This window comes from Nilaparvata lugens, chromosome 14 (genome assembly GCF_014356525.2).
Source record: "Nilaparvata lugens isolate BPH chromosome 14, ASM1435652v1, whole genome shotgun sequence".
NCBI classification, from domain to species: domain Eukaryota; kingdom Metazoa; phylum Arthropoda; class Insecta; order Hemiptera; family Delphacidae; genus Nilaparvata; species Nilaparvata lugens.
The window spans coordinates 5,815,048-5,827,162 of NC_052517.1; the positions used below are offsets into that span (position 1 = coordinate 5,815,048).

General features: G+C 35.4%; 2 protein-coding genes across 3 annotated transcripts in view; both read left to right on the forward strand.

The window, feature by feature from the left end:
- Positions 1-7,964, forward strand: part of LOC120354259 — a 29,968-nt gene extending 22,004 nt beyond the window's left edge. Inside the window, exons 3-4 of the mRNA XM_039441148.1 lie at positions 3,132-3,371; positions 7,851-7,964. Of these exons, the coding sequence (XP_039297082.1) occupies positions 3,132-3,371; positions 7,851-7,964 (354 nt within the window). The remainder of the gene's footprint in view (positions 1-3,131; positions 3,372-7,850) is intronic.
- Positions 7,965-10,774: 2,810 nt separating this feature from the next.
- LOC111048903 overlaps positions 10,775-12,115 on the forward strand; it is a 91,227-nt gene continuing 89,886 nt past the window's right edge. For both annotated transcript variants that reach the window (XM_039440630.1, XM_039440632.1), the window contains exon 1: positions 10,775-10,947. The gene's annotated coding sequence lies outside the window, so the exon portion shown is untranslated. The remainder of the gene's footprint in view (positions 10,948-12,115) is intronic.

Genomic DNA, 12,115 nt, shown 5'->3' on the forward strand with positions numbered 1-12,115 from the left:
TGAATTTCCTATCCTCTACGTGTATAAGCCAGTTCTTTCCTTTATTATATTATAGATATAGACTAGTCTGTAACCCGTGCCCCGTAAGGAGGTAATTAAAAACTGAGACCTTCACTTACTGAAATCTTGAATAATTGAAAATAGGCCTATAACCATCCTCGATGCATTAAGAATCTATTAGAAAATTTATATTTATTTATTTATATTTTTCACAGAGAAGCACTGATTGGGAGAGAAAAACTGAGGATACTCCTTGTACTATTTCTCTCCCAAATTTAGATACCTTTTTAAAAGTCAAAGAAATCTGGTGTGGCGCACTCACACAACTTTCCTTGCCGTTATGAAAATTTAACATCTGACGCTAGTGTTCCCGCGCAATTCAAGTCTACTATCAAAGATCTAAGCCAGCTGGTGACAGGGCAATAACGCTGGAGACACACATGAGGTCTGCTCTCTCTTCATAGTGAATGATTCAATAGAATCAACAATAATTTGCAATTGAATAATCACATTTTCTCGAATTTCGAGCTTATTTTAAATTTTAGGTGAAAATGTTACTGAATATCAATTGTAGAGATTTTCACGCTCAATCTTTTCCATCTAGAATTTTTTGTTTCAATTGTATCTGAAGCCTGATAATTGGGAAGCTAAAATCAAACTTTACCTAGATGGGGCGGAGCTCCCGAAATTTTTACAGATATGGGACTTGTGGCAGTCGATAGAGCTTAACAATGACTATTTTAGGTATGAATTTGATCGAAATCGTAGGAGCCATTTTTGAGAAAATCGCGAAATACCCTGTTTTTGACAACATTTTCGCCTTTTCAGCCGCCATCTTGAATTGAATTTGATCGAAATTGTTCGTGTCGGATCCTTATAGGGAAAGGACCTTAAGTTTCAAATTTCAAGTCATTCCGATAATTGGGAGATGATATATCGTGTACACAGACGCACATACACTCATACACACACACACACCACACCACACACACCACACACACACACACACACACACACCACACACACACACACACCCACACCCACACACACACACACACACAGACCAATACCCAAAAACCACTTTTTTGGACTCAGGGGTCCTCAAAACGTATAGAAATGTACAAATTGGGGTACCTTAATTTTTTTCGGAAAGCAATACTTTCCTTACTATGGCTTAACAAGCAGTCGTTAGGTCATGTCAGAGGCCCTGAAATTGATCAGTTGCGACCTGAAAACTCTGACACCAGACCTGAACCAGCCAGGTCACTCGATATTATTATTATTATTATGGTAATAGAAGGGCAAGGAAAGTAAAAAAGGGCGATGATTTCACTTTACTAGAATTTAGTCCATTTTCACTCAAAAACGACAAAAACTAAAATTTTCAAATTTTGACGGTTGAAAAAAAAATTTCCAAGTCAATCATTCCAGTACCTAGTTGAGACGTGATAATGCGCATTCGTGAATTTCCTATCCCATACATGTGTAAGAAAATTCCAACGAAAAACGTTGCGGAGCTAGAAAAGGATAGCGCTATCTGCTTTGTGGAATGATAGACAAGGATAGCAACACCAATGTTAATCAAATACTGCCATTATAACGTGGACCTCACTAGAGTGAGATTTAATTTATACAATTTTCATCTGAATTTTGATTGATTGATTGATTGAGTACTTTATTTATGTATATTACAATATATACTGGCTTATACACTTATATACATTAGCTTACAACACAGCAACATTATAGATGAATTTACATAATATAGACTAGAAAATAATTATTGAACTGTATATGATATGAAAAAGCAATTTGTAATATAATAACTATAGATAATTATATTGTTATGCATCTACATAAATTGGCGGAGCTTTGGACTTATCAATGTCCATTCTTCGGAAACAATATTAAGAAAATATCCTCCCCACTAACTCTCTACCAAATTTAGGAGAGGAATAGCACAAGGTTACCTTATTTTTCCTCTCCCTATCATTTTGATAATGTACTCATTGTATGAATGAATAAAAAAGTCAGCACTTGATTAACATTGACTTGCTATCCTTGTATATCATTAGACAAAGCAGGTAGAGCTATCCTTTTCCAACAACGCACCGTTACCAAATTGTTTGTAGACTATGAAGAAACATAATGAAGCCTGTTCTCTGTTTTTTTTTATTCCACATTTTAAATTAGATTGTATTTTTTTGTATTTCTTTATTTGTCTGTGTTGAGTTGTGTTGTATTGAATAAAATTATTCTTTTATTGATTCAATGTTACAAAATTACTATTTGAAATAAAATGGTGGAGGATCAGAATGCACAGCCAAAAACTGTTCCTCCCTTGACTTTCGATTCATTAAAATAGTCCAGAATAGTTATTTGTGCAACTAGTGCGCAAAGTGTCAGTTTGCTGCACCGAAAGAAACGTTTACGCCCGAGCCGTAGGCAAGGGCGGAATGGTTTCTTGAGTGCAGCAGAGGAACTTTGCGCACGTATTTCACATTAAGTTTTTCCTACAGTTACCATTGAATATGAAAAGTGGTAATTATGGGTAAAATTGCCTGAAATCCATCAAATGTTTTTCTGTGTAATTTTATTATTGATAAAAACCTTAATTTATTGTCAAATTGAATAAAAATGTTGTCCTTGGTTATAATATATAATGTAATAATTAGCGCGTTGTGCTTGGTTGCACCTCTGCTCACTATAGCAGCCACAGCAGTCACTGTTACCAACTTCATTTTGATTTTGCTGCACTGTTGCTCCATATAACCTACTAAGTATTTTGCGTTGCCATGTTGCAAATCTGGAGTGCAGAAAAATTTTTCCCGCACTAGAGCGGAAAAGTGATTCTTTGCGTTCTGTAATTAGTGCAGCAATGGCCACTTTTCAACGTAACTGTAGGAAAAATATATTCTTTTATTGATTCAATGATACATGATTATTATTCAAAATAATTTGTTGAAGGATCAAAATGCACAGCCCAAAACTGTTCCTCCCCCGACTCTCGATTCATTGAAATAGTCCAGAAAATAATGTCTTCTCCACTTTATAAAATTTTGTCAAATTTTCTCACAAAATAATTGAAATACTCATTAATTATTGATTGATTTGAATTTCCTCTATTGCAGGCTCGAATTGATTTGGTGCAAGAAGCAGTCACAAGAGGAAAACTAGATGATCTGAAACGGTTACTCAGTGAGGAGGCTGACACAAAACACCGCAGAAAACTGCAAAATTCTCGAAATTTGGCACTCTGTAGAGACCAGAACGGAACTGGTTTATTGCATAAGGCAGTAACTGGCGGCCATCTTGAAATTGCTGAGTGGTTGATCAAGAATTATCCGAGCACTGTTCATATCAGAGATAAGGTGAGTCAAAAAAAAAATTAATTACAATATTTTATCAGAAATTGGTGTTGACCAATTGCTGGTGATTATCACTGAATAATAATTATTATGACTGATAAATTACTAGTAGTTCTGTGAACAGTAGACCTCACGCAGTATTCTCATCCACAAGTACCTGATGTCAACTGTTTTAAATGTTAACAAAATCAGTTCACGTTTGAATTTGTATTCCATAATATTAATATTTATGTTAATTAAAACAATGAATATAATATATTTCTTTTCAAGAATTTATATAATATTCATCCAGTTCCGTGATAATCTTTCCATCTAATGAAAATTATTTTTTTTCAATCAGAAATATTATAATTTCTTCAGCATTTTAGTTCATTTGATTATTTTTAATCACCTATTGAATTAGTTTTTTCGAATGTGAGAATATTGATACTGATGGACACGCAAAATAATACCATGACTGCAAAACAGAATATTGAAACCAAAGACCTTGAAGCTGCGATTAGACCAAATTTATTGAAAAATGTTAATAACTCAATCCTTTTAGATTATATTAGATTGAACATAACTTATCATACACATGATGAACATGTGTGTTTGTCAACTTGCGTTCAATCTAACTGAATCTATAAGGATTACCTTATTAACATTTTGTTAATAACTTTGGTGTAAACCCAGCTTATAAAAATGCATACCTCTTCAAGGTCTTTGATTGAAACTATAGTCCTCATACAAATACAGTAATAGACTGGCTTCTCCACACATCTGTGTAATCACTTGTCAGCTGATTTATGATGAATAATTCTATAGTCTGATTTTTACTCTAATATTGGCGTATGAAGGAGGCTTCTTTTTCCTTTTATATTATCCTTGAAATACAAAATTTCCAAAAACCTTGTATATACGTCGACGCGCAATTAAAAAAAGGAATATACCTGTCAAATTTCATGAAAATCTATTACCGCGTTTCGCCGTAAATGCGCAACATATAAACATATAAACATTTAAACATTAAGAGAAATACCAAACCTTCGACTTGAATCTTAGACCTCACTTCGCTCGTTCAATTAATTTATTACAAAATTAATCCAGTATTTTCTCGTGTGGGAAAGTGAAGACATAATTTAATGTTCCAAAATTTCAGTTATTTTTCTCAATCATTCATTCATCTATTCAAGGAACGAAGATAGATTAGAAGATTAGAGAAGTAGATTCACTGAAGATTATAGACTATAGATTATAGATCATAGAGTGATTATCCGTTTTTTAGTTTGTTCGACAATTTCTTCAGATTGCTGTGTATTATCATAGAGAAACAATAGCATAAGTATATATAGGGCGTTTATGTCGCAACTTTTACTGTTATCTCAAGCCGATTACTGTCGATTTTTACTGTTTTGACCGGGTAAGAGTGTATGAACGGCACAATATGGGAGACTACCAGCGTCATAAAGCTTCACAGGAAAGAACTGCGTGGACTATCGGCTTGAGATAACAGTAAAAGTTGCGACATAAACGCACTTTACCATGGCATATCTACTTATTCTATTGTTTCTCTATGGCAATACTCAACAAAAATTATTACCCGACTGACAAATAATTTTTGTATAGTAGCGCTCATCGAATTTCCATCTATCTACCCCGTTGTAAATATTTGCAGTAGCAGAAGTTTTCGGGGTGGTTTACAGCATTTAATTGGGATTTTCGTTTAATAAGCATAAACTCAAATATTAGTCATAGTATCTTATAACACTAATATTGAATGTATAAGGAGGCAGTTAATTTACATAGGTACTAAAATAATAAACCTCATTCCAAATCACTTTCTCATGGACAATAAGATCAGCGGAAAAATTAAACTGGATATAAAAAACTGGACATACAGCAATTTCTTCTTCCATTTAGATATATGACTCGAGATTTCTGCTCCAGCATTGTTTTTTTCATTTTTCAGTGGACTCGCTTACCTTTATTTTGAGTACCTATTCCTCTGTTTTCTTCCTTCCCCCCATTTCTCCCTTCCCTTTTTTTCTCATTACTTCTCTTCTTTGCCTGCCTATTACATGGGAAACCATAGTTGGCTAGGTATCTTCCTCTCTTTTTTTCTCTTCTCCAACACACCCAAACACAAAGCCCATGGTTTTTTATATTTGTAACATTTTATTGTGTTTGTTTCGTAATTCTTTGTAATTTTGTTTTGTCTTGTTTTGTGTGTTTTTAATGAATTTGGATTTGAAAATAATAGTTATTCATTAATTAGCATTTGAACAGATGCGATTTCCATTTTCATTCTGATAAAATTATGAACTGATGAAACTTCTAAAATGCCGAACTGGAAAACTGATGGGAATTCCATAGCTATGAACTGATTAACTGTTAGAATGATGAACTAATCACCCGATAGAATCAATAATTATTGATGAATCATTATTTTATCGAAGGTCTAATGAGCAGTTATTTTTGTGAGAGCCTGACATTGACATCCAACTAGAAGTAATTATTACTCCTATTTGAAGCGAAGAGAATAGAAAATACTTCTTCTATTTTCACAGTTTTGAAGACCTTGGGCCACTTGTCTTGAAAGCACTTGTCTATAAATTAATGAGTACTCTACAATGGCCGAGTCATTACTCAACCCCGTAAGTTTCTTTCTCCTCTTTTTTTTTCTTCTTCTTCTTCTTCTTCTCCCTCTTCTTCACCATCATCTTCAACCTCTTCTTTACCTTCCTCTTCGCCCTCTTTTTCACCCTCTACTTCTCCTTCTTTTTCTTCTCCTTCACCCTCTTTTTCATCCTCTTCTTCTTCTTTTTCTTCTTCTTTTTCTTCTTCTTCTTCTCCATCTTCTTCAACCTCTTCTTTACCTTCCTCTCCACCCTCTTTTTCACCCTCTACTTCTCCTTCTTTTCCTTCTCCTTCACCCTCTTTTTCATCCTCTTCTTTTTCTTCTTCTTCTTCTTCTTCTTCTTCTTCTTCGTCCTCCTCCTCCTCCTTCTCCTCATCTCCCTCTTCTTCACCCTCTTTTTCAACCTCTTCTTCACCCTCCTTTTCAACATCTTCTTCACAATCTTTCTCACCCTCTTCTTATTCTTCTTCTACTTCACCCTCGTTTCCACCCTCTTCTCCTTCTTCTTCTTCTTCTTCTTCCTCTTCTTCTTCGTCCTCCTCCTCCTCCTTCACCTCTTCTCCCTCTTCTTCACCCTCTTTTTCAACCTCTTCTTCACCCTCCTTTTCAACCTCTTCTTCACAATCTTTCTCACCCTCTTCTTATTCTTCTTCTACTTCACCCTCGTTCCCACCCTCTTCTCCTTCTTCTTCTTCTTCTTCTTCTTCTCCTCCTCCTTCTTCTTCTTCTTCACCCTCTTCTTCAACCTCTTCTTAACCTTCTTCTTCAACCTCATTTTCACCCTCTACTCCTTCCTCTCCTACTTCTTCTCCTCCTCTTCCTCCTCCTACTTCTCCTCCTCCTGCTCATTCTCCTCCTCCTCCTCATCATCCTCCTCCTACTCCTCCTCCTCCCGCTCTTTCTACTCCTCGTCCTCCACCACCTCCTTCTTCTTCTCCTTCTTTCTCTCTTTATATTTTTCGTTCTGTGTTATTCTTCTACATTCCCCCTGACTTTTCTTCCCCAGTATTCTTTCTGTTTCCTTTTCTCACTTATCCTCCATTATATATCTTTCATCTCCATCTCTTTCTCTTCGTTTTATTCCAATTATTCATGTAATAATTTATCTATAGTGAGGTCCACTTCATAATGGCAGTGAATAAAGATAGGAGAATAGCGATGCCGATTCTCTGCATTGATTAATCATATTTCTACACTGTTAAAAACATAATTGACATCGTTGTGGACCTAGAAAAGGATAGTAACGCTGACTTTGTCGAATGATGGACAAGGATAGCAAAACCAAAGTTGATCAAATACTGTCATTATAAAGTGGTCCTCACTAGACTAGACTCTCAATCGTGGAAAAATTTTGTTGCAAAATTTATAAACGCTGAACTATGGAATCGTCTTCTTCTTCTTCCTCATTCCCTTCTTTCTTTTCCTCTTCCTCGTTTTCCCCTGCCTCTTCTTTCTCTCAACTCTTTCTCTTCTTCTTCCTCTTCACCACTTCCATTTTTTTCATCACTTATTTATCTCCCTCCATCTTCACCTTCTTCTTCTTGTCCCTCTCCTTCCCTCTTCCTCTTCTTTCTCTTCCTCTTCTCAATCTTCTTCCTCTTTCTCTTCTTTTACTTCCCTTTTCCTCTTCTCACTCTTATTCTTCTTCTTCCTCTTCCTCTAACACTTCCCATTCTTTCATAACTTATTTCCCAGCTATCTACCCTTTCAATCTCCTTCACACTGTCTCCTTTCTCTCTCTTCCCCTCCTCCTCTTCTTATTCCTTCTCCTCCTCCACGTCCTCCTCCTCCGCCAATAGCTGCGGTCAAGAACTATCGTCCAAGAATTTCGACTCATAACTACTTAAGGTGTGTTGTTACAGAACTGTACAGTCCGAGCCAAAATCAGCACCAATTTTGTGACAAATTTCTGGCACAGACTGTACCCTGGATTCGGTTCTTCCGTGTTTTATTCTGTAGTTGGTGGTCAGTTATAACATTGATAGACAGTTTTTCTTGGCTAGCAGTGTTGGGAAAACCTAATTACGTCGAGTTTCCACGGAATTTTCACGGTTATCGTCGGTTAATACGTTGAAAAACACGAATTTGATTGTTAACAGTTATAAAATTTAGTTTTTCTTGGCTAGCAGTATTGGGAACGTTTAATTTTCACGGTTATCTTCGGTTAATACGTTAAAAAACACGAATTTGATTGTTAACAGTTATAAAATTTAGTTTTTCTTGGCTAGCAGTATTGGGAACGTTTAATTTTCACGGTCATCTTCGGTTGATACGTTAAAAACACGAATTTGATTGTTTACAGTTATAAAATTGAGTTTTTCTTGGCAAGCTGTGTTGGTGAAGCTTAATATTCACGTAAGTTTCCACGGTTATCTTCGGTTGGTATGTCGAAAACCACGAGTTGAATTGTTCCGCGTTCAGTTTCTCATAGTTAATGTCCGTTAACGTTTGAGTTGATTGGTGAACTATTAGTTTCAAGTTCGAATTTTGACTGAGGTCCCAAGTATCTACAAATTAAAGAGCCGTTGAGACAACAAGTTTAAATAAGTATTGGTTTTCAAAACAGTTGAAATGTTTGAGAGCTGACTTTGAATCCGTTGGAATTTCAATGTTAGTACCGTATGTCCAAGTTTGATGCTTTATTTTGATCTTGTGTTGGTCATTTGTAGAACACAGTTAATAGGACCCTTCAAATCTTGATTCTTGACTTGAAACATAATAGTATATTTCGCACCTAGAGCAGAAAATGAGATTTTTCCGGCTCGATATCGGTTTTCAAGTCCGAGGCCGGACATTTTTGCCCGTGGTGCGAACGCTATTTTTCGCCACACACAAAAATAAACAATAAATATATATGAGTTGTTTACTAAGCACTTCCGAAAGCAGAAGTGAAAGTGATAGATAGCTCTAGCAAATCTGAGGTAATCTGAATATCAGGAAATTGTCCAAGTATTTTTATTTTTTATTCTGATTTGTCTAAATAACCTAAAAGATGATGTTCAATTATGTGGGTGGTTGAGTTTATACTTTTTTATTCTTCAAATGACAATAAGATGATATTATTATAAATGTTTTAATTATTGAATGATGAACACAAATAATGAAAAGTTTTTTTCGCCCCACTTGGATGTAATGAGCTGGTTTACGTGCGTCATATGGAGGCCGAAAGTGATTGTTTTCTGGCCAGGCCGGTAAAATTTTTACGGCCCTAGGGCTGTAAAATAACCTTGAAGTCAGCTGATTCTGATTTGATGTGAACGTGTTTACAAAATAGTTTATGAAACGGAATAAGTTTATGCTTCTAGAATTGAATAAAGTATTTTGCAATAAGATACTATCATTTTATTTGGATGAATGAAATACAAATGAGATATTATAAACCATTCAAATTCAATTCTCAGAGTATAATAGAATCTAACCTCAAACCTCCTAGTACTGCGTTTATCACGGAACATGGTGGATAAACGGAATCATTTTATGCTTCTAGAATTCAATAAAGTATTCTGCAATAATATACTATCATTCTATTTGGATGAATAAAATACAGATAAGATATATATTATTATAAACTATTCAAATAATTCGATTTTCAGAGTAGGATAGAACTTCTAACCTAAACTTCCATTGACATTCAGATTGGCCAAATTTCAAGTGTGCTAAAACAGCTGATCAAAAACTTTTCATTATTTGTGTGTATCATTCAATAATTAAAACATTTATAATAATATCATCTTATTGTCATTTGGAAGAATAAAAAGTTTAAACTCAACCTCTTACATAATTGAACATAATATTTTAGGTTATTTAGACAAATCAGAATAAAAAATAAAAATACTTGGACAATTTCCTGATATTCAGATTACCTCAGATTTGCTAGAGCTATGACCTTCCACTTTTGCTTTCGGAAGTGCTTATAATAGACAATAAATTATTTTCATATATATATTGTTTATTTTTCTGTGTGGCGAAAAATAACGTTCCCACCATGGGCAAAAATGTTTTTCCGGCTCTCAATCTTTTCTAGTCCTCGGCCTACGGCCTCGGACTTGAAAACCGATCTCGAGCCAGAAAAGTCTCATTTTCGGCCCTAGGTGCGAAATATACTATTGAACAGCTGTTTTTTGATCACCTTTCTTAGTTCCATGTTAGCGGCTGGAAAGTGTACTCTTTTGGGCCTAGGCCGGAAAGAAACCTGTTCTGACGTCAGACGAGAGTCGTCTGCAAACAATGTCTTTCAGATCTACGTAGGGACTGGAAAACAGCTGCTTTCTGTGCAGTGTGGCGAAAAAGCAATAGCAACACAGAGTTGGGATATATAAATTCCGCCGAGTTTACATAGCTTGAGCCTTACATGTTCAAAATACGTTCCAAGCCTAGGCGCACACCGGTTAGTCAAGACAAGACAAGACACGTTTAGTCACAATACTTCATGTTCAAAATAGGTTCTAAGGCTAGGCGCACACCGGTTAGTCAAGACAAGACCCGTTTAGTCACAATACTTCACATAGTTGCTTATGACGAAACTCACACTGATTAGTCATTGTAATTAGACATAACTCCATTAGCGACTATGTGAAGTATTGTGACTAAACGTGTCTGATCATGTCTTGACTAACCAGTGTACACTCACCATTAGTTTTGAAAATTGACTGATAAGTTAGGAAACACAATTGAACCGTTTAATTTCAAAATTCAATTTCAAGTGTATCAACGCATCCAGACCGTTTCAGAGCGCCTCAAAGTTATTTCAAGTGTTCGATTTTCTTTTGTGTTAAATAGTTGGAGAACACACTTTAGTAGCTTTTGAAGATTGATTCTCAATATTATAGACTACGGTAGATTTCCGCCAATTGGTAAAATTCCGTGAGTGCAAAAACAGTTTTCAAAGTGTTTGGAAGTTTTAAGTTAGTTGATGACGTTGAAGAGGTGGAGTCAACTTCATCATGTGACGAAGATGAGGTAATCATTTGAATTTTCTACAAGTTTGTTTATTACTTTCCCTTAAAATTTCTCTTCATTTTACTTTCATTGCCCTATTACCATAGGTAAGGAAAGTTACCATAGGTATTGCTTTCCGAAAAAAATTAAGGTACTTAAAGGTAATTAAACTATAGCTAAAGACATAGAAATAGTAATTCATAGCTTGTACAAAATCAATGGAACATTCATTTTTACTTTCCTTGCCCTATTACCATAGGTAAGGAAAGTATTGCTCTCCGAGAAAAATTAAGGTGCCCCAATTTTCAAATTTCCATACGTTTCAAGGTCCCCTGAGTCCGAAAAAGTGGTTTTTGGGTATTGGTCTGTACGTGTGTGTGTGTGTGTGTGTCTGTGTGTGTGTGTGTATGTGTGTGTGTGTGTGTGTGTGTGTACATGATATCTCATCTCCCAATTAACGGAATGACTTGAAATTTGGAACTTAAGGTCCTTACAATATAAGGATCCGACACGAACAATTTCGATCTAATGCAATTCAAGATGGCGGATAAAATGACAAAAACGTTGTCAAAAACAGGGTTTTTCGCGATTTTCTCGAAAACGGCTCCAACGATTTTGATCGAATTTATGCCTAGAAAAGTAATTGATAAGCTCCATCAACTGCCACAAGTGTCATATCTGTAAGAATTCCAGGAGCACTGCACCATCTATGCAAAATTTGATTTGAGATTCCCAATAATCAGGCTTCAGATACAATTCAAACAAAAAAAAATTAAAGTGTAAAAGGTTGAGCATAAAAATCTCTACAATTAATGTTCAGTAACAGTTTCACCTAAAATTTAAAATAAGCTCGAAATTTGAGAAAATATTATTATTTCTGTTGGCAACTGTTGATTCTATCAAAATGATTCACTATAAAGATATAGCAGACTTCGTGTGTCTTCAGCCTTATCGTCCTGTCACCAGCTGGCTTGTATCTTTGAATAGTAGACTTGAGAAGCGCGGGAACACTAGCGTCAGTTGATAAATTTTCATAACGGCAAGGAAAGTTGTGTGAGTGCGCCACACCAGATTTTCCAGTTATCAAACATGATTCCACTCCAATACAGTGTTATCAGAGGGAATTCTGTCATGTCATGTCGGCGAGATATTGTGTTGTAAACAACTATCACCAAAAGCTAGTTTCCCA